At 41.0% G+C, this 23,027-nt stretch overlaps 3 protein-coding genes across 3 annotated transcripts; 1 reads left to right on the plus strand and 2 right to left on the minus strand.

Moving 5' to 3' along the window:
- The first annotated feature begins 2,960 nt into the window (after positions 1–2,960).
- Positions 2,961–3,554, plus strand: LOC141595573 (uncharacterized). Its single transcript, XM_074415541.1, has one exon. The coding sequence runs from the start codon at positions 2,988–2,990 to the stop codon at positions 3,510–3,512; it is 525 nt and encodes a 174-aa protein (XP_074271642.1). The 5' UTR covers positions 2,961–2,987; the 3' UTR covers positions 3,513–3,554.
- Positions 3,555–3,594: 40 nt separating this feature from the next.
- On the minus strand, positions 3,595–13,418 carry LOC141595565 (protein DETOXIFICATION 16-like). The gene is made up of 8 exons (XM_074415536.1): positions 12,856–13,418; positions 5,646–6,190; positions 5,423–5,509; positions 4,838–4,894; positions 4,516–4,754; positions 4,327–4,445; positions 4,151–4,237; positions 3,595–4,050 (listed from the first exon to the last, which is right to left on the minus strand). The coding sequence occupies exons 1-8, from the start codon at positions 13,120–13,122 to the stop codon at positions 3,991–3,993; spliced, it is 1,461 nt and encodes a 486-aa protein (XP_074271637.1). The 5' UTR covers positions 13,123–13,418; the 3' UTR covers positions 3,595–3,990.
- Positions 13,419–13,471: 53 nt separating this feature from the next.
- On the minus strand, positions 13,472–14,366 carry LOC141631700 (uncharacterized). Its single transcript, XM_074444351.1, has 2 exons — positions 14,350–14,366; positions 13,472–14,279 (listed from the first exon to the last, which is right to left on the minus strand). The coding sequence occupies exons 1-2, from the start codon at positions 14,364–14,366 to the stop codon at positions 13,472–13,474; spliced, it is 825 nt and encodes a 274-aa protein (XP_074300452.1).
- Between the last annotated feature and the right edge of the window lie 8,661 nt (positions 14,367–23,027).

Consider the following 23,027-nt stretch of genomic DNA (forward strand, 5'->3'; position numbering starts at 1 on the left):
GAACTTTATGATAAAAATTAATTGATTTTTATGATAAAAAGTTGTGGCGAAAAAATACTCCCTCATATTCATTTTAACTCTCCCTCTTTCCTTTTTCATCTATTCATATAACTCTCCCTCTTTCCTTATTTAGTAAAGTTTTATACTTATTTTAATCACCTTACCCCACAACAATACCCCACAATACTAATAATTTATCTTATTTTAATCACCTTACACCACAACAATACTTATTTTAATCATCTTACCCCACAATAATATCTTCACTCTCTCCAATTACCTTACACCACCACAATACTTTACAATAAAATAATCCTCCCCTTAATTTGTGTGCCCTTTTGAAAGGGGAGAGTTAAAATGAATAGGAGGGAGTATGTTATTAGTAAATATATTTGTTAAAAATTCATTGAGTTTTTATGATAAAAAGTTGCGGCTAAAAAATACTCCGTATGTTATTAGTAAATATTCGTATATTAAGATCATTAATTTCTCGGTAAAAAAACAAAAAAAAAGCTTTTAAAAAAAATACTCATTTCATTACTTCTTACAATTTAATTTTTTATTTCTCTAATCAAAATACAATGAGGAGAAACATGAAAAATAAATGAATTGTCAATTTAAATTCCATAAATTATACACTGAAAAGTAAAACTCTATAAATACGTGCATACATTGCACGGGGTATATACTAATAGAACATCAAATGGGTTGGAAAAACTTTGGTTGGGGACTTGGGGGCTATGCACAGAATGCTGTAGGCAATGATATGCGGATAAAAACTGGATCGCGTGAAAATGCGCTTATCTTTATGCGGAAATGGATCATCTTCATTTTCTTTCTCTCCATTTCCTCTCACAATCTCCTTAAATAATAATTTCCTCTTTTACCCTCATTTTCCTTTATTTTTACGCGTAAATTTAGAACCGTTAGATGTTGTCAATATGCGATCCGGACCATTAATAAGTACTTGCCTCCCCATTTCTTTTGAGGAAATGGAGAGAAAATGGGCTCCCTTTAATCGTATTATGTCCCTTATATTTGCCTCGAGTTTCAAGAAATATCTTGTAGGATAAGACTAACACAATAAGGCGATTTCTTTTCGTTTTAGGCAAACTGAATCGAGAGAATACAAATGGAATTACTACAAGTAAATAGAATAAGGCGTACGTGATGTTTTTGCGAAAACTGAAAAAATGACCTAAACTACGTACATCGGGTTCAGTTTGTCTTTGAGTCGATAGAACTACTACAAGTCCAAGAACTATAATGGCTCAATTTCTATTTCTATGATTTATAAATTTATTCCCTTTACTTTTGACATAAAATATATGAATGGTCAAATAACCCAATAAAGACACTCAACTAGCCGATATGCCATCTCATTTTTCCTCTCTGAAACCCGAGCCTCCACCAATCACATTTGGGGCTACAATCGCAATTAATCAAATGCCAAAAATTGTTTCATTTTTGAATTTGAATTTTCATTTTGGCGAGATTTGTCTTTCAATCCTTTCTTTTGTGTTATTTTTAGTCCTTATGTGTCATTTGAGGGTTTAGTTTCGTTAGTGACATAAACAAGAGCAGTTCATTTCATCACGCGTCTCTTCAAATGATGCAAGTTATTAGTCAAAAATCTTTTGAACAAACAAAAGGTAATTTTCTCTTACAAATGTATCCAATGAAGGATCCTTCACAAGATGCATAAAGATAACAAATTACCTATGAGCGGACGTGGTGGATCTTCATCAGAATTTTGAGATTTGTTTTCGATTATACATTTCCGTTTTCTTCATAAGAATCGCATGCTATTTTATTGACAAATTGTCCCTCGATCTCTTTAAAAAATAGAAGGGTAAAGAAATGAGTTAAATTATTCTAACGTTCTAAAACAAAATAAGCAAACAAATGACCAATGAAAAATATTTGGCCTAACCAATTCATCATTGTTCATACATTGCCATTTTTAATTGAGACTCATTCATATTTGGTCAACTCCATAGTATATATTATAGTAATGGCCGTCCAAACTCCAAATTTTATAATATTCCATCTGAAGAATTGGAAGCAAGTACCTAGTAACTTCATTCATACAATCATATACACGAAACACAAAAAAAAGAGTTGACGGTCCACATCTAGAGGAAAACAACGATGAAGGTGGAGCAATTAGACGCGGTGCTAGTTCCTTTCGGAGTAGTTATCTTGGGTGCGTACCATGTTTGGCTTGTCTACACCATCAAACACAACCCCAAACATACCGTCATCGGCCTCAACGTCGAGACCCACCACCAATGGATCCTCTCCCTTATGGCTGTATGTTCCCTTTCTCTCGTTCTTACTGCTTACTATTTATGTAATTATGTCATTGTTATTTGTTTACCTTTACTTTTCATAAGTCTCGGTTTACTTTGTTGTGCATCATGGCATTATGCCATTTAACCCGAATTGAAAGTCAACGCATTCCAGTCACGTTTTATTGTGGAGTACATAGCAAATAATGCGGAGTTGGTCATGTTATGGTATATGTAATACTCTGTATTATTATTATTATTATTATTATTGTTGCAGTCGATAACTGTTCTGGATATCATGTCGATTGGTCTTAAATGAGAATTGGTGAATAAATTGAGGAACACCAACTTTTTAGGAATTTGATATCCTTCGGCCTAGAGCTGACCCGGCCTGCCAAGGCCCGCTATTTCATATAACTTGGCCCGACCCAGCCTAGACCCGGCCTTGGCCCAAGCCCGGCTTGCCATTTTAGCAAATAAATTGGTAAGGTCCGCCTCAGGCCCTGACCCGTGTCCAGCATATCCCAGCCCGGCCCGGCCCAGCCCGCCCTGCCCTGACCAGGCCCGGGTATGACCAGGAGAGCCCGGCCCGAGTACATGTCTACTTCTGCCTGATATAGAGTCAAATGTACTGTTAATTGCATTCAGGATCCCCTGAAAAACGGCGTCTTGGCAGTACAAACGCTGCGCAACGGTATGATGGCATCGACTCTATTAGCAACAACAGCGATCACATTAAGCTCAATCATCGGTATTTTTGTGAGCAATACATCAGATATCACCAGCAAACCGTCCATGCTTATCTACGGCAACAAAACTCCGCTAGTAGCATCAGTAAAGTATTTCACGCTCATTTTCTGCTTCCTTGTCGCGTTTCTCTGCAATGTGGAGTCTCTCCGGTACTATGGGCACGTGAGTTTTTTAGCTACCTTGGCTACATCACAAGGTAATACAGAAGCCATGGAATACGCTGCACGATCCCTGAACAAAGCTAGCATGTTCTGGTCCTTTGGGTTACGAGCCTTTTACCTGTCGTTTGTTCTCTTCCTTTGGGTGTTTGGGCCGATCCCAATGCTCGTTAGCTCTTGTGTAATGTCTATTGTTCTTTATTTCTTGGACACCACAACTAGTTTCACGCGAGAGCTTCACTGCGAATCCTTAAAAGAGAATGATACCAACAGATTGGAGTTGTGCTCTACCCATCTAGGTGACGATTTTTGATCAGTTGTCGCCTGTCGGACATCACTTCCGCGTCTTCTATCCGTTATTTTTGATTCGCTTGCTTGTACATTATTTGAGGTAATTTTTAAGTGTTTTTCACCAGATGATTCCTACTACTGAAAAAAGTATATCAAATGTTTACACAAGTAACCTAGTCCAGTCCAAAAAATGCTTAGTTACCAAGTGAGATGCATCTTTTGTAACTATTGTAAGGCTAAGCAAGTTTAGGTTTGGGCCGGAAAAATGGATCAGACTAGACCATTTGGTCTGGACCGAACCCGGACTTGATTTTAGGTCCGGTCCTCGGTTCACACTTTTGTAAGTTTTGGTTTCGGAGGTGCAACCAAAGACCACACCAGGTCTTCGGTCCACCTAAATATTTTTTCGGTCTTCGATCTGGTCCGGTTCAGTCCGGTCCAGTTTTGGACTGATGCTCACCCCTAAGTTATTCTTTTGCTGCTTCAAAAACATCATAACTTTAACTGACCCAATCTCTAGGAACCGAGGCTTCAAACACTCTCTCCATGGCATTTTCGGCCTAGCAAACCGTCAGAAACAAGATAGAATGATTCTTATAGGGGCCAAAAGTATAAAAAAAAAAGGCGGTAATGAGAGAATTGACAAAGTGCTTTATTTACCTCTCGTTCCCAATTGGTTTTAACTACAATGCATATGAAAGAGAGAACTTGAATGATGAGTGAACATATCACTCCTAACCAGAGACCCTGCAACAGAGACGAATGTTTAAATATCTAACTTTCGGAAAAACAATTGGCAAATGTGTCGAAAAAGATCTCAGGGAGTGAATGCTTACTTTGCCTCCAATCTGCAAGACAAATGCTAATACAATTGCGACCGGAAGACCCATTAGATAGAATGAGGCTAAATTGATATATGCACCCATCTTTTGCCAACCACATCCTCTCGCAGTTCCTGAATAACCATATATAAGACGCCTAATTCCGGTTAACATTAGCAAATGCAATTAGAGAATATATATCACCTGAGAGGACGCAGGTTAGTCCGTCAAGAAAGTTGGTTAATGCCAATAAGGGCATTATATCAGCCAAGTATGTGATCACTTCGGTGTCGCTACTGTATGCATAACCCCAAATGTTTCTGATCAATAACAGGATTAAGCTAACCAGCATACTCTCTGAGAGAGTCATGCATAACACAACCCATACTGCTAATCGCGCAATTTGTGGATTCCCTGCTCCTAATTCGTTTGAGATCCGAGTGCTGTAACATATATTCCGTCTCTTTTAGATGACATTTTCAGAACTTGGTAAGATAATTGTTATGTGTTGGTAAAGATAACTGACCTCACTGCCGCGCTGAAACCTTCCGGAATAACCCATACAAAAGAGGTTGTGTTTAGGCTGCAGAGGTTCATTGAAATGATGATCATGCACACTCAAACATTATACAGGTAAATGTATATTTACAACTATATTCCCGTGTAATCTCAATGGCTCTGAGTCAAGTGTACGCAGTTTTACCCCTTCTGCTATAAACACGGGGAGGATAAGTCCAAATGACTAGTAATGATAATTGTCTGGACTAACTGCTAGTTCACATTATTAGAGGGTAAACAGTTTTACGTGATAGATTTATGAGAAAATGTTTGAATTGTATTAGAATTGCATGAATAAACGAAGGTACAAGGGATGACTTATATACAAGTCATGGCAAAGCTAAACCCTAGAATTACAAGTAGCCGTATGATACATGATTAGAGTACAAGAATAAAGATCAACCAAGAAGAATATCTATATGATAATATAAGATAATTTTGACCTACAGAACCTTAACAAATATGGTTAGAAATATTTACGACGATATTATTCTCAATATTACGAACCTATGTACTTATAGCAGAATAAAGAGGAGACGGATGGAGAACTAACCTTATAGAAAGTACTGATGTTTCTAATGTTGAGTTCGGTAAAAGACCGGATAAAAGAACAATCATCTCAAAAGACCACATGTCCAAGCTGTTCAAGACATGGAAACAAGTCAATTAACGGAGTAGTTTTTCGTATTAACTGAAACTTGAAAGTGTATCGAGTACAGAAGAGACGCCAAGGTGAAATGTCGAAGTAATGTAGAACAGTAAATCAAGAACTTTACCAGACCATGAGAGCTGAAGGTACAGCAAGCCTCAAGAAACCCGGGAAACCTTGAAAAGACGCCTTTGAGAAGCCAGTCCAAGTACTCGAACACAAGGAAGAATATCTCACAAAGATCACTAGCAAAAGCGCATTAACCCAATACGACACAGTATTCGCAAGAGCAGCTCCTCTGCTTCCAAGCCCAAATTCAAACACAAATGTCCAACACATTACTACATGCAGTAAAGTTGTAACTCCAGAAGTGACCACCATTGGGTATATTATGTTTTGGGTTTGAAAGAATCTGATGAAGCATTGAATAACACCGTAAGGAACAAGGCTCGGAATCATGAACTGTGCATAGGATCCGGCTTCTTCTGCTATCCTAGGGTCTTGTCCGAGAGCTGCGAGGATTTGTTCCGTGTAAAACCATATGATGGCAATTGGAATGCTTATCAGTGTGAGCACAAGTATTGCTCTATGTGTGTGTATGCCAACCATATGATATTGCTTTGCTCCGAATGACTGGCCGCATAGTGTTTCTAATGTACTTGCCATGCCTAACTGTTTAAATTAGACAGAAGAACATTATTTTACATGGATTTAAAGTTAAAGCACATTGCATTTTGACCTTAACTCATAGTCATATTAACCAATCAACCTATATTCTTATATTCATACACAACCCGTTTAACAGGTCTACCTCAAACTCGACATGGTTTACTCAATCATGAGTCCATGGTCCATTAAAGAAACTATTGCGTTGTTTGGTCGTAAATGACATACATATTGTGAAATTTTCAGCATATCCAAGGCTTTGAACATGCTTGACTCACCAATTTACTAATTTAAGGCCCCGTTTAGTAAACATCATTGTAAATTTTCAGCATATTTAAGATTTTTAACATGTTTGACTTACCAATCTACTGTAGTAATTGAAATGTTTGATAAATGCATATTGAAACAATCTCCAATCTACTACTCCCTCCGTCCCGGTCAATTGCTGTCCTTTGTTTTTTTAAAGGAAGAGAATGCTTAAACTAATTTCCAATGCGTAACACAAAATATAGTCTAATGGATCTTGTTTGATTCATCATAATGAGTACTTTAAGATTATCAAAATTTTATAATTTTCACACTTAAGTAAGTAAAAATATTTACAAAATGAAATGTGAATTGGCAAATATTATAAATGTAAGACTTATGCAATGTATGTTATTGATTCTCTGGTTATAATTACAAAGCTATCCTATTTATATGATTATTAGGATAGTATATACATGGAAAGAATATGTGAAGATATTTACACTATAACAAATATAAGGCAAAGAATATAATTGCCTTTAGGAAATTGTGGAGTGCCGTTGGGAGCAAAGTGTCCGTTGGAGATGATGGGCTGGGCTCTGTGTTGGGCTGCATAATACCCCCCCTCAAGCTGGTGCGTGTAGGGACGAAACGCCCAGTTTGGAGAGTAAGTCATCGAAGGGAATCCGACCAAGTGCCTTGGTAAAGATGTCAGCTAGTTGAAGCTTAGTGTGAACATAGCTTGGTCGAATGGTCCCATTTGTGATTTCGTCGCGGATAAAATGACAGTCAACCTCAATATGTTTGGTCCGTTCATGAAAGACCGGGTTGCGGGCAATGTGGAGAGCGGATTGACTATCGCATGAGAGCTCGATCGGTTTATCGTGTCGAATCCCGAGAAAGGTAAGTAGGCCTTTGAGCCATTTTAATTCACAGACCGTGTATGCAATAGCTCGATATTCCGATTCGGCGGATGATTTAGAAACCGTGCTTTGTTTCTTGGTTTTCCACGAAATAGGGGAACCACCAAGGAAGACGATGTAAGCGGAGAGAGAGCGGCGTGTTGTCGGGCAGCTCGCGTAATCTGCGTCACAGTATGCATGTAAACTCAAAGCGTCCGTTGGCTGAAAGAGTAGTCCTTGACCTGGGCTAGTTTTAAGATATCGAACAACTTGTAACGCGGCTTGCCAATGGTCAAGCCGGGGAGCATTCATAAATTGTGCAAGCGTGTGAACGGAGTAAGTAAGTTCAGGTCGGGTAATTGTAAGGTACACTAGGCGACCGACGAGGCGCCGGTATGGCTGTGGGTCCGTGAGGACAGCCGAGGTGGATACTCCCAATCGGTGATTGGGTTCCATGGGGACGGCGGCGGGCTTGGAGCCTAGAAGCCCGGTTTCGGTCAATATGTCAAGTGTGTATTTTCGTTGTGAGATAAAAAGGCCTTTGGTACTTCGGGCTATTTCGAGGCCCAGAAAGTATTTGAGTGGGCCGAGGTCTTTCATGTGAAAGCAAGTACTTAAATACGTTTTAAAGTGGTCGATAGTAGATGTGGTGTTACCACAAATAACGAGGTCGTCGACATAGACTAAGACGTGAATCTCAACCATGTCTTTAGTAAAAGAGAAAAGAGAGTGATCGTAAGGGCATTGTTGGAAACCATATGATTTGAGAGCGGAAGCAAGTTTAGCATACCAACATCGCGGGGCCTGACGAAGACCGTAGAGAGATTTTCGTAACCTGCAAACCTTACCATTGGCCGTGGAGGAGAATCCTGGTGGCGGTTTCATGTAGACTTCTTCATGAAGGTCGCCATGGAGAAAGGCGTTGTGGACATCCATTTGATGGATATCCCAACGTTTAGCTGCAGCTATGGCAAGGAGGGTGCGAACTGTCACCATTTTAATAGTAGGGGCGAATGTCTCGTTATAATCGACTCCTTCAATTTGTCGATTTCCCATGACCACAAGTCGAGCCTTGTAGCGTTCAATAGTACCATCGGCGTTGTATTTAATTTTATAGACCCATTTGGAGCCGATAGCCTTCTTGTTAGGTGGAAGGTCTTCAAGGGTCCAAGTGTTATTTCTTTCGAGTGCATCGATCTCGCTCTTCATAGCATCCTGCCATTGTGGGACCTGCATTGCCTCATTAAAAGTACTGGGCTCGTGGTTCTTAGTCACGGCCGACAAAAAACACTTATAGTTAGAAGAAAACTTGTCGTAAGCAATAAAATGTGAAATTGGGTATGGTGTACCTGTAGATGATGTCGAGGTGGTGAGAACTTGTGTCGAGGGGCGTTTCGAGGTTTTCACAAAATCTTTGTGACGGGAATTCGGAATTTTGATACGTTGACCTTTGCCCATGGGTGGTGGCTGAGTTGGTTCCGTGGGTTCGGTGGATGTCGTGGGGTCACCTGGGGTGCTGTCGGGGCTGGCAGGTGAGGTGGATGATGGTGAAGCCTCGGTGCAGGGGCTGGTGTTCGGGATGGTGGCCGTGGGGGTCTCGGTGACGGGAGGGTCGTGAGGGAGAGAGATGGGAATGAGTGGGCTGACCTCATCGCCGTGGGGTGAGGTCGTGTGTGTTATGGCAGTGTTGGGTTGTGATTGATACGGAAAATTATGTTCGATAAATTTGACATCTCGGGAGGAGAAACGGTTGCCGGTGTCAAGGTCGAAAACTCGCCACCCCTTCTTCCCAAGAGGATAGCCAATAAAGATGCACTTACGGCTTCGTGAAGCAAATTTGTCGCGGGATCGGTTAACTTGTTTCGCGTAGCATAGACAACCAAAAGTGCGAATGTGACCCATGGGAGGAGGTTTGTTAAAAAGGACTTCATATGGTGTTTTCCCGTGATGAATAGTACTGGGGGTGCGATTAATTAGATAAACCGCGGTAAGAATGCTTTCCCCCCAAAAGGTAATCGGTAAATTAGCTTGAAATAAGAGAGCGCGAGCGACATTTAAAATGTGGCGATGTTTTCTTTCCACCCGGGCATTTTGTTGCGGTGTATCAACATTTGAGAGTTGAAAAAGGATCCCATTTTCGAAAAAGAAATTGTGAAAGCTTGTAAATTCGTTCCCGTTGTCGCTTCGTAAAGTTTTGATTTTCTTATTAAATTGTCGCTCGACATAAGTCAAAAAATTTAATAAAGTTTGTTTTGTGTCACTCTTTCGACGAAGTAAATAGACCCATGTGGAACGAGAAAAATCGTCGACTATAGTTAAAAAATATTGTGACCCACATGATGCTTGTTCGGAGTACGGACCCCACAAATCGACATGAATTAAATCAAAAATAGTGTCCGCATTATTCAAACTTAAAGAAAAAGGTTCCCGAGTTTGCTTAGCTCGGAAGCAAATATCACAGTTTTTGCTATGAAAAGACGATTTAATGTTTTTGCAAAAAGGTAAAAAATGAGAAATAGTGGAGGATGGATGGCCCAACCTCCAATGCCAAAGTTCATTTGTGTCAGGGACAACAACATTGAGGACGTGGGCTTTTGAGTCTCGAATTTCCGTCAAATAGTATAGCCCCTCGACTTGTTCACCCGCACCAATCATCATCTTCGAAGAACGGTCCTGAATAAAACATAAAAGATGAGAAAATTGGATGATTAAGGACGAGTCAAGTAAAAGGGCAGACACGGAAATTAGATTGCAATTTAATTTGTCCGAGTATAAAACATTGCGTAAAATTAATTGAGCTGATAAGTGTATATCACCACATTGTGTGGCCTGTGTTATGTCACCATTCGGAAGTCCAACTGAGACGGGACTTATGGGTCGAATATTTTTAAAATGAGAGAGGCACCCCGACATGTGACGGGATGCTCCCGTGTCAATAATCCAAAAGAAAGATAAGGGTTTACCGCTTAGACGAGCTGTAGAAGATGGACCGGGCTGACGAGCTTGCCATATTTTATGGACTTCGTCTAATTGGGCTGGAGTAAGTGCATTAAAGTCAATTTGATCCACTTGAGAGGATTTACCAATGACAGGAACAGAAGGGGTTTGAGCAGCCAAGAAATTTGCCTGAGCCGTGTTCCCACTACCAGCAGCTCCATGAGACGGGACCTGTTGTGTCGTAACAAGATGGGCACGAGGGACAGCGTTCTGACCCTTTTTCTTACGGTCATAGTTGGCTCGTCCTTGAATATCAGGGACTACGGTGCGGCGCATGTCAGTTTCATTAATATAGATACGGTCTCTAGGACGGTCTCCCCACCACTCGGGAAACTCGCCCGTAACTCGGTAACAAACAGGGTATAAATGGCCTGACCGCCTACAAGCAATGCAGTACGGCCTGGTGGGGTCAGTTGTGCGAGAAGAATCCCCTCCCCCTCCGGCAGTTCGAGTGTTAGTCGTGGTTCGGGTAGCGAAAGCCATTGTATCGGGTTTTTGATCGATCTTATGGGCAGAGTAGTTACGCATTCCTTCCTCTTGGAGGAGTCTATTATAGACAAAATCGAGAGTAGGGGAAGGAGAAATACCGAGTAATTGAGAACGGATATTGTCATAACGCTCATCCAAACCCATAAGAAAATCCCGAACGCGCTTTTTATCACGTCGAGTGTCTAGGATACTTACCAGAGAGCAAGTGCACGGGTTACAGGTACACGATGGAATCGGGTCGGCTTCTTGAATATCATCCCATAGCTTTGTGAGACGACCATAGTAAGTGATAAGAGATTCTGTCGGGCCTTGGGTACATGCGACTAATTCCGCCTGTAACCGAAAAATGCGTGCATCGTTGTTTTGGCAGAAACGGTTTCGGATATCGACCCACATCTGCTTTGCTTCGGGTCGATAGGAAATGGTTCGACGAATGGGTATTTCGAGGGAATTGTAGAGCCAAGCAGTGACGAGAGCGTTTTGAGATCGCCATGACTCAAAATCAGCAGCCGTAGTGGCGGGTTTCGGAATGGTACCGTCGACGTACCCAAGTTTGCCTTTAGCGAGAAGAGCAAGGGTAAGTCCACGAGACCATTCATCGAAATTGGTTCCATTGAAGAGAATTTGAGTGATGTTGGTATTCGGATTTTCGACAGTGACATAGGTGTAGGATGATGATTTCGGGGTAGTGTCAATGACCTGATTGGTTTCGGGATTCGTCATGAAAAAATTTCGAGTTCGAGATCGGAAAAAAAACGAAGAATATAGGGTTTATGAAGAATCGAAACCGGCTGATACCATAATATGGTATCAGAGCCTCTCGGTTCTTGAGGCTAAAATAATTTCCGCTAACCTGCCGGTGGACGCTAAATCTATATGTCCACCGGCGGGATTCCATTATCGATTATACGATTTTCTTTAGCCGGAAAAAAAAAAAAAAAAAAAAAAAAAAATTCGAAACTTTCTGATGGTCGATGTTTGAGCAGCTTTCATGGTACTTAATTTGGTGCCGTTTCAACGTTGCTCATCCATTAGTATCAAGACCTTAATTACGTGTGTCTTGTATACTTCTCTTTCTTTTTTCTCGAAGGCAGTACATGATATTTTCATGTTCCACTGTTTTATTGGAGATTCTCCAAATGCGTTCTCCACCGATTGATATTTTGACCGATGTTTTGTCAAGTTCGAAAAAATACGACGTTCTTGACATCGAAATTTTAACGAGTTCGAAAAACTCGACGTTCTCGTTTCGTTTGAATTTTGACGGGTCCGAAAAGCTACGACGTTCCCGTTCGACGATTTACAGGTTCGAAAAGATTGACGTTCCTGTAGAAGATTTGAAGATCGAAAATTGAAGATCATCGGATTTTTCTCCTTTCCAAATCTGGCAAACCCATGGAAATTTGACAAATTACCATGGGTTTGAGGGGGGATGTTACGAGATATCGGTATATGTCGAGATATCGACATATTCATATTTAGGAAATACGGTATCGTGATATATCGTAGAGAATAATATTGATATTATATTTTATAGCGTTTCCGTTAATAGGAGATCCTAAGTCTACTATATATACGACATCTTATTGTATTGGTAGAACGACGAACGATTATCAATAATACTACAATTTCCTCTATGCTCTCCCCTCTCTCAATTTATAATAGCAAACGTAAAAGGCAAATGACAACCATTGACCGGCACATATGGAGTATTTTACAATATGATGCTCCCAAAGCATATGTACAACAATCTTTTAATCATTTTACCAAACAATTTTTAACCCAAACCCGTTGATTACCAAACACTTATACTAAATCCGCTAATTGAAATATGACAATCAAACCTGACCATCAAATATGTCATTTATAATCAACTTGATCAATCATTCAATCTACTTCTTCTAATAATAATCTACTGATCACCAACAAGAGTGAATCAATTAGACAAAAAGTCAAACTATGAACAAATGATCATCTTAAACTAAAGATTGTTACTAACAAAGTTGGACAATACGTACAATTCGAAAGCTAACTCACCAGAAAACTGAACCCGGAGACGTAAGCGAAAGAGGTGGCCAAGGAAGCAGCAGAAAGAGGTAATTCACCAAGATGACCAACAAACATTAGAGAAATTATATGCAATGAAAATGTAAGGAAGCCAACCATTATAAGAGGAGCTGCTAAACATGCTTGTTTCTTCATTTCTTCAACAAAATAATGCTCACCATTTGTTACATGCATGTTACTAGGGTTTTGTTCTTGTATTAGTGACATTGTTAGATTAAGGTTTTCATGTTTGTCCATTTCTGGGTTTTAGGAGGTGTGTGTTGGTGTAACTGTATGTGTATAATGTTGATTGCAGTCTGCAGACAATTAATGAGGTGATTATATTTATAACTCTGATTTTTAATTATAAGATAAAACAATAGTTATTGTGTGGGACAAACAAAAGATTATCACATTATGAGAAACATGTGATCTAATTATATTAAGTCTGGAACTCTGGAAGACTGAAACATGTGATTTTGAGAATTTACAAAAGTGTCGAGTCATGCGTTGCAGAGGGATTGTTTTTAAATTTATTGTTGGTGTTGGAGTTTGGGTCAATTAATTTTTTTTTTTTTTTTTTTGAAACCCAGCCAGGGTAAATTCATTACTTCGAAACAAGCAAAGTTTCAGCTACCGGCGGTAACTGATCAATCCACACAGTTTTACCAACTACACCCCGTGACACATGCGCGAGAGCATGAGCGACCTCATTGTTAATCCTACTAGTATGCGACCAAACTACATCAACAAACGAAGAACAAATACGAAAGATATCGTCTATAACTAAAAAGAAACTACTTCGACCCGTTTTCCTTGTCTTGAGAGCATCAACCACGCGCGAACAATCACTTTCCACGATGATCAATTCATGGCCCGCCCGCACAGCTTCCACTAGCCCTTCTAGCACCGCAACCGCCTCCGCCACATGTGGTTCCCATATTTCCTTTCTATTAAGCGAAAGACCCCATAAAACCTTACCCTGAGCATTGCGACAAACAACCCCGACTCCAACACCAAGCCCCTCCTTAACACCCGCGTCGACATTGATTTTCACCCAACCATTCTCCGGTGCCCTCCACTCCGTGCTAATCTCCCCCTTTCTGCCCCCACCCACACTTTTACGGCCCCTGCACCCCTCACCGTTCCCCGCAATTTCTGCCATAACATCATCCACCCTCCGCACAATTTGCTCCACCCGAACTCGCACACCCTCAAAGACCGTCTTGTTTCTCGCCTCCCAAATTGCCCAACAAGCCACCATCATCTTTTCACGTTCCAAGCTCATCGCATGTCCCTCCACTATCCCTCCACCCAGTCCCGCACCTCGATCCCGTCCTGCTCTTCCCTCCCCGTCATTTGTAGCTCCTCCCACACCCCTTGCGCAATGAAGCAGTCTCGAAATAGATGGGTACCTGTCTCAAAAGAAGCAAAACACATTGGGCACATAATGTTATCACATTCGACTCGTTTAGCTAAATTTACCTTCGTTGCAATCGCATCGTGACAAAGTTGCCAGAAAAATAGTTTGATCCGAGGCCATACTTGTAATACTACGGTTTTCTATGTCTATGGGTACTCTATCGAGTGAGGCTTACTCTGTCGAGTAAGTAGTTTTTGACGCAAAACACTAGTCTGCCTGTAGGGTACTCGATCGAGTAAGTTGGGTACTCGATCGAGTAAGGGGCACTCGATCGAGTAAGTGTGTTTTACGGGGTTGTTTTGACGGGTTTTGCTAATAACGCGAGTTTAATATAAAAGGTTTCCGTCAGTTTATTCCATCACTTTTTAACCTTTCTAAACCTTTCAAAAGAAAAAGGAGTTACGTAGTTCTCTCTCGTCGCGTTGTTGGCAAATCCCCAAGGCTAGGAGTGTCGGATCATCTTGTTCTTTGCATCATAGTGTTCCTTGCGTCAAGGGTAAGATCGACATACCAATTTTATAGTATTTAGTTGACTTTGTTTAAACCCTAATTTTGGGGAATTGGGGGTTTTTATGATTTGTTGATGTTAGATTGTGATTATGTGATAGGAGGAGGATTCGTAGAGGAGATGTTTTGAGACAGCTGTTAAGATCGTCTGCTTGTGTTTGCATTCCAGGTAGGGAAATAATGTGTTGATTGTTGATGGTGATTGTTGTAAAGTATCATACTCGTATTGTGACGGTTGTTAGATTTGGTTGATGTTGATTGTTGTGATTGATTGTATATGTCTGTGTTCTTCGGGGTGCGTCCCTGGCTGAGTGGAGTCACTTGCGGGAGTGGCTTCACGCCCATGATTCGCCTTTTGTGGAACCCGCCACAGAAGGGATGTGCACATTAATGGATTTGGGTTTATCGCTCGATGGAGATGAGCGGGGCTTAGGTGGGAACGGTTGCGGTCCCCCACTGGCGGCGAGGAGTATCCTGTTGCGATGGGTACTCTGGCAGGGCTACACACTTTAGTGTGTAGTCAGTATTGAGGAGTTGGTGATGGAGTTCGGGTTGATGTGACGATTGAGCTGTTTTGATTCTTGTCTTATTGTGATTGTATTGTGTGATTAGTACTGACCCCGTTTAAATGTTTTAAAAACTGTGGTGATCCATTCGGGGGTGGTGAGCAGTTATTGAGCAGCTATGGTTGATGCGTATGGGATAGCTGGGATGAGTCATCACGTTGCAGTTAGAGGTCTTCCGCTATGTCAGACGATGTTTGTAGCTTTGATAGTTTTATCAGTAGACCGTTTGAGTACTTTGTATTTCATTTAATAGTTTTGTTTGAGACATGTAATCACTTAAATTATAGTTACTGTTAAAGTACGTTTCTTTATTGTCTTATGATTATCATTGCCCGTGGACGGCGGGGGCCCACGGGGGCGCTTGGGAGGAAAGAGAAACAAGCGTTTGCATTTTTGTTGGAGTCGCCACCAATTTTTATGGGAAATTGGAACCGTTCGAATAACTCATGTCATGTCAAGACATAAAGTAGTGACATGAACACTAAGCAATCGTTACCCTTAACATTATATGTCTAGAATGACTCTCGTGGATGCCAATGAACACGGGTGCTCACGGAGATCTGGAGTAAGGGGTGAGGGTACGTATTAGGAAGCTCTTTTGATCGAACACCTAATCCCGCCCGCCTCGATAGCGGCCTCTACTAATGATTAGGGAAGTTATCTATACTTGATATATCGTCGATTATATGCATGCAATGCAACATCCATAGAATTAATCCTAACATGTGAAAATTTAACTAAGTCGGTGAACAATTAGTTTAACATGCAATTATTGTCGAAGTCGGGATTTAATGCTCATTTACATGTGAAAACATACAAGCAATACAAGAAATACAATAATTATAAATTACAATAATGAAAATTACAATAATTACAAAGGATTTGGCGATTTATGTCGAAAATACCTTTAAAACGGATAATTTGAAAAAGAGAATAAAAGAATAAAAAGAATAAAAAGAATAAATTAACGAACCAGGAATTAGGCGATAATACGATTAATAATTAATTATACGTAAGCTAATTAAACTAGGTCAAGGCAGAAACGGAGGTCGAGATTTAACTCGGCCAGAACAGTAGCAGCGAGAGCAGCGTCCTTTGAATAAGCGCAGAGACAGACGCGTCTGCTTCGCTCTTCGGCTTCCGTGAAGCCGTAATTGCAAGTCGTTAATGTTAATTGGTAATTTTAGGGATTGATTATGATAATTGACTCGGATGGAAGTGATTAACATGTTATTTACATATGAATGAGTCATAAAAACGATAAAACATGGATGAGACGGATTTTTTAAACGAATTAATTACATGACTGAATGATCAATTAGTGAATTAAGCAAACAAATTAAGTAAAATATGATGGATTAACAACGAATATGACAATAAACAGATGGGAATATATCAAAGGATGAATTCCAGAAACCCGATATGAACAAATCGAATTCCTAAAACCCGAATTGAATTTAATGACGAAAACCCGCAAATATGAGATTATAAGGGATTTAAGTCGGATTTATGATGAATTAAACATGTTAATGAATGATAAATAATAATATACATGTGAATTATTAATATGCTATGATGTCAAGGAATTAACAAACGAATGAAACAAAACAAAAAGTTGACGAATTAACAGAGGACGAGGAAGAAGAAAGGAAGCGAGAATCTGGCGGCCTCACGAAGAGGCGCGGCGAGAATCTGGCGGCCCTCACGAAGAGGCGCAGCAGGAACTGCGCTCCTTCGAAGAGGCGCAGCAGTTGCTGCGTCCTTTCTCGACGGTCATCTACTGGAAATCCGTAAAAGAGGTTTTAAAGCATGGGTTTAGAAATCGGTTTTAATTGGTGTTTTCGACATAAACCTTACATTTGATGATGATACAATAATTAAAATACAATAATAAAGAGAGATTATACACCCTCAGACTTACATGTTTGACGAAACGAGAAGGATTAAGATATCGATTAGTGATGCTCGACGCGAATGTAAAGAAAGTGCCCTCGTAAGAGGAAAACGATTAATTAATTAAGTTGATTGATGTGTAGTTGGTCAAATTGGTCGGTCATGCAAACGAGGCTGGTACTCAGAAGGATCCGAGCTTACGTGGTTGAATGTTCAAGCACGTAGGCGCCAAAAAGTAAGAACAAATGTCTAGAATGCAAAGGGAGAAGAGAAGGGCGGACACTCGCGTGAGAAATATGAGGAACGAAGGCTCCTATTTATACTAATCACGTGAATGAATAGGGTTTTCGGAGACTCTTTGGAAGTGAATCTCGGAAAGATATAAAAAAGATACGAAAATACGCAGAAAAGGACCTGGGAAGAGACGCAGCAGCCACTGCGTCTCTTGGAAGAGGCGCAGCACCTACTGCGTCTGTTCCCAAGTGGTTTCCTCCTGCGAAAGAAAGATTTCCGCGTTTAAGTTATGGTATAACGGAATAATTTGGTTTTCCTTAATATATTATGTGAATATTACGGGAAATTATTTACCAAAGGATAAAAAATTATGAAATATGGAATAGAAATATCCGGAACATTCCAGAACATTCTGACTCGGGATTTAACGGTTATCAGAAAATGAAGACGGTTTTAGGCCCGGACTCCAAATGTACTCTAATTACTGTCAAAACGACCGTATCGACACGTAGATGACAACTAAGAGGTAGACATTAATATTTGAGCAATCACTTGACGATAATCTTACGAACTGTCACAAATCGTTCCGCGTAGCAAACATGCGGCCCAATCATCACCGGGTGGTTTGCGGGAGGTGCAGAAATGAGGTATCTACATTGCCTCGGGTAACCGAGATGGTGACGTTCCTATACCTGAGTGGTCTTGGTAAGGCACTTGGAGTATGGGGGTGTCACAATACTTGAGACTTCCAGAGACGGCTCCATATCCACTTATCCTTCTCCCACGAGGACGGTTCAGCCACGGTTGGATTGTCACCCTCAAGCAACCTATATGCCGACTTCATCGTATACATACCGTCCCGCTTAACACACCAAAACCACGAGTCTCTCACCTGCCCCGTACTCAACCTAATGTTCCGCACTCGCTCTTGCTCAAATGGCAGCAAGTATATGGCGAGCTTCTACTCATCCCATTCACATCCATTCTCCAGCATCAAATCCGCAACCTTCAAGACATTTGGGTCACCAAAGCATGGTGATAGGACCCGGCCTGTTTGTGTCCCAACTATCCACGCATCCTTCCAAATATAAGTGTCCACGCCATCCCCAATTCTCCTCCGCAAGCCCAACTCCACGACCTTTCGGGCCCCCAAAATTCCCCGCCAAGTATAGCTCGGATTGTGCCCGAACCTAGCTTCAAGAAACGAATCATTTGCATAGTATTTACTTCTCATAAGTCTAGCCCATAAACAGTCCGGAGATGTAAGCAACCTCCATGCTTGCTTTCCCAACAAAGCTTGGTTCGTTTTCAGGAAATCCCGAAACCCCATGCCCCCCAAATCCTTCGGTTTATACAGCCTTTTCCACGCCACCCATGAAATCTTACGCCTGCCATCTTCACTACCCCACCAGAATCTCGACACCAAGGCTCTCAACTCGTCACAAAAGGAAGCAGGTAATTGGAAAATACTCATAACATAAGTAGGGATAGAATTGGCCACAACCTTTATCAAGATCTCCCTACCAGCTCTCGACAATATCTTACCACGCCACCCTTGAAGACATTTGTTAAGTTTATTCCTAATAATGTCTAACACCGATTTTTTGACTTACCAATGACAGTGGGAAGCCCTAAGTAGCGGTCATGTTCCTCGACCATACGCACTCCAAGCCTCTCGGTAATGTCCAGCCTCCGTTCCTCCGATACTCCTTTACTATAGGAAACCGTCGTTTTATCTAAGTTAACAAGTTGTCCCGACGCTTGCTCATATTTCCTTAGGATGGCACTCAGCTGTTCAGCCTCCGTCACACCAGCTCGATGGAAAAATATACTGTCATCGGCAAAGAAAAGATGGGTAATTAAAAGCGCATTTGTAGCAATTCGAAAACCCCTTAGCGCATTATTTTCTACAGCTCGTCGAACTAGGCTTGATAATACCTCCGCACAAAGGATAAAGAGATACGGAGATAAAGGGTCACCTTTTCGAAGACCCCTCTCCGGTTGGAACACTTCCTTTGCCGTCCCATTTATAAGCACAGCTGACGAGTGTAGACACCTCGTTTCTGCACCTCCCGCAAACCACCCGGTGATGATTGGGCCGCATGTTTGGTACGCGGAACGATTTGTGACAGTTCGTAAGTTTATCGTCAAGTGATTGCTCAAACATTAATTTCTACCTCTTAGTTGTCATCTACGCGCCGATACGGCCGTTTTGACAGTAATTAGAGTACATTTGGAGTCCGGGCCTAAAACCGTCTTCATTTCCTATAACCGTCAAAACCCGAGTCAAAGAAATGTGTTTGTCTACCTAAGGTTAGGATGTCATATAATGTTGAGATTATGTCTCATTTTGAGTCACATGTAACTTCTTTGGTCTAAACTAAAAGTTTACATTACAAAATGTGCATTTCATTTAGTTAAAATGACAACCCGACCTTTAGGCCCATTTTACGAGGTGAGAACGACTTTTTTGGGTCAGGCCTATTTCCCAGAAAGTTCTAGATCTCTTTCTTAGCTTTCCAACGCCACCGAAATCACCTTATTCCGAGTCTTGTAGAGAAAGTTCTGCCTAAAATACGACAGGCTGTCAAACGCGCTTTCTTGCGCAGGAGGAACCCGCTGAGGAAAGGACGCAGGAAGTGCTGCGCCTCTTCCAAGGGACGCAGCACCTGCTGCGCCTCTTCCTCAAGGCTTTCTTTTTGTCCAAGTTTCCGTGTTTAACCTAAGTCGGTTATTTCCGGATATTTCTCTCCATTCCATATTTCCGTCGTGTGATTAGTATAAATAGGAGCCTTCGCTCCTCATATTTTTCACGCGAGTGTCCGCTCTTCTCTTCTCCCTTTGCATTCTAGACCTTCGTTCTTAATTTTTAGCGTCTACGTGCTTGAACATTCGACCACGTAAGCTCGGATCCTTCTGAGTACCAGCCTCGTTTGCATGACCGACCAATTTGACCAACTACACAATCAATCAACTTAATTAATCTATTCGTTTTCCTCTTACGAGGGCACTTTCATTACATTCGCGTCGAGCATCACTAATCGTAAACTTAGTTCATCTCGTTTCGTCAAACATGTAAGTCTGAGGGTGTATATTCTCTCTTTTATTATTGTATTTTACTTTTTGTATCATTAATGTAAGATTTATGTCGAAAATACCCATTAAAACCGATTTCTAAAACCTCTATTAAAACCCTTTTTACAGTTAACAGAAGGTGACCGTCGAGAAAGGACGCAGCAACTGCTGCGCCTCTTCGAAAGAGCGCAGTACCTGCTGCGCCTCTTCGTGAGGCTGCCGCAGTTCCTGCTTCCTTTCTTCTTCCTTCGTCCTCTGTAATTCGTCAAAGTTTTATTTGTTTTCGTTTGTTTTGTTAATTCTTTGACGTAATCGCATATTAATTCACATGTATATTATTTATTCATCATTAACATGTTTAATTCATCATTAATCCGACTTAAATCCCAAGTAATTCATATTTGCGGGTTTTCGTCATTAAACTCAATCCGGGTTGTAGAAATTCAATTTGTTCATATTGAGTTTCTGGAATTCGATCTTTGATATACTTTTCATCTGTCTTTTGTCACATCCATCATATGTTCGTCATTAATTCGTTATATTTAACCTATTTTGTTCACCCATGTTATTAATCGATCCATTCGTTTATGTAAATAATTCGTTTAATTCCGTCTCATCCATGTTTTATTGCTTTTATGTCCATCGTTCACATGTAAATAACCTATTAATCACTTCCATCCGAGTAAATATATTAATCAATCCCTAAATCACCAATTAATATTAACGATTTGCAGTTCCGGCTTCACAGCCAGAACTCACCCTTAGAACAGACGCAACAACTGCTGCGCCTCTTCCAAAGGGCGCAGTCCTGCTGCGCCTGTTCCAGGTTGATTTCTGTCTCTGAACTCCCGTTGTTGCTTGACCTAGTTTAATTAGCTTACGTATAATTAACTATTTATCGTATTATCGCCTACTGATTTGTTCGTTTATTTATTCTTTTAATTCTTTTATTTCTTTTTTCTTAAATTATCCGTTTTAAAGGTATTTTCGACATAAATTGCCAAATCCATTGTAATTATTGTAATTTTCATTATTGTAATTTTCCTTTATTGTATTATCGTTGTATTTTGTATCCTTTGTATGTTTTCACATATAATTGAGCATTAAATCCTACTTCGACCCAATTGTATGATAAACTAATTGTCTCACCGACTTAGCCTAATTCTCACATGTTAGGATTTAAACTTGGATGTTGCATTGCATGCATATAACCGACGATATATCGAGTACGAATAACTTCCCTAATCATTAGTAGAGGCCGCTATCGAGGCGGGCGGGATTAGGTGTTCGATCAAAAGAGCTTCCTAATACGTACCCTCACCCCTTATTCCAGATCTCTGTGAACACCCGTGTTCATTGGCATCCACGAAAGTCATTCTAGACATAGAATGCTAAGGGTAACGATTGCTTAGTGTTCATGTCTCCACTTTATGTCTTGACATGACATGAGGTATTCGAACGGTTCCAATTTCCCATAAAAATTGGTGACGACTCCAACACAAAATGCAAACGCTTGTTCTCTTTCTCCCAAGCGCCTCCGTGGGCCCCCGCGTCCACAACGAGACCGTCGAAACACATTCCATAACATGCCCCACCCAATGCCTATCAAAGTCCATCGCCCTAAGAACGCCCTCCAGGAAATCCCATTTCACTCGGTCATAGGCTTTAGCCATATCCAGCTTGACAGCCATAGCCCCAGTCGAACTCTTCGAAAGCTTCATGTGATGAAACAGCTCAAACGCTATTAAAACATTATCCGATATAAGGCGCCCGGGGGTAAAAGCGCTTTGATTTTTCGAGACAATATCACCAAGGAAGATTTTCAACCGATTAGCTAATACTTTGGAAATTAATTTATATATGACATTGCATAAGCTAATTGGTCGAAAATCTTGAATTTTATCCGGCGCTTTTTTCTTTGGGGTTAAAACAATATGGGTATGGTTCAATTCATCCCACATGGGATCCCCTTTTAGAAAACCGATCATAGAACTTGTAACCAACGGTTTCACAATATGCCAATATGTTTGATAAAACAACCCATTCATACCATCCGGTCCCGGAGCTTTGAGCGGATGCATTTGATTTAAAGCTTCGAGAACTTCATCCTCCTGGAAATCCCGCTACAAAATGGCATTCATGTCCTCCGTCACAAGCCCCTCCACCCCACTGAATATATCACCAAATTCCCGCTGCCCAGCTGCCTTGAACAGCCCTTCGAAATAGCTAGTCGCCACCCTTGAGACCGCATCTTCACCAACACGCACTACCCCCCCCCCCCATCATCCACGAGTTTCCTAATATGATTTTTTGTTCTTCGCTGCCCGGCTTGCCTATGGAAGTACCCCGTGTTTCGATCCCAATCCTTAAGCCAAAGAGCTCTCGACCTTTGTGTGGACGCGGGCCCACGGGGGCGCTTGGGAGAACAAGCGTTTGCATTTGTGGAGTCGCCACCAATTTTCATA

The sequence above is a fragment of the Silene latifolia genome, chromosome 1 (assembly GCF_048544455.1).
Source record: "Silene latifolia isolate original U9 population chromosome 1, ASM4854445v1, whole genome shotgun sequence".
In the NCBI taxonomy this organism is placed as follows: Eukaryota; Viridiplantae; Streptophyta; class Magnoliopsida; order Caryophyllales; family Caryophyllaceae; genus Silene; species Silene latifolia.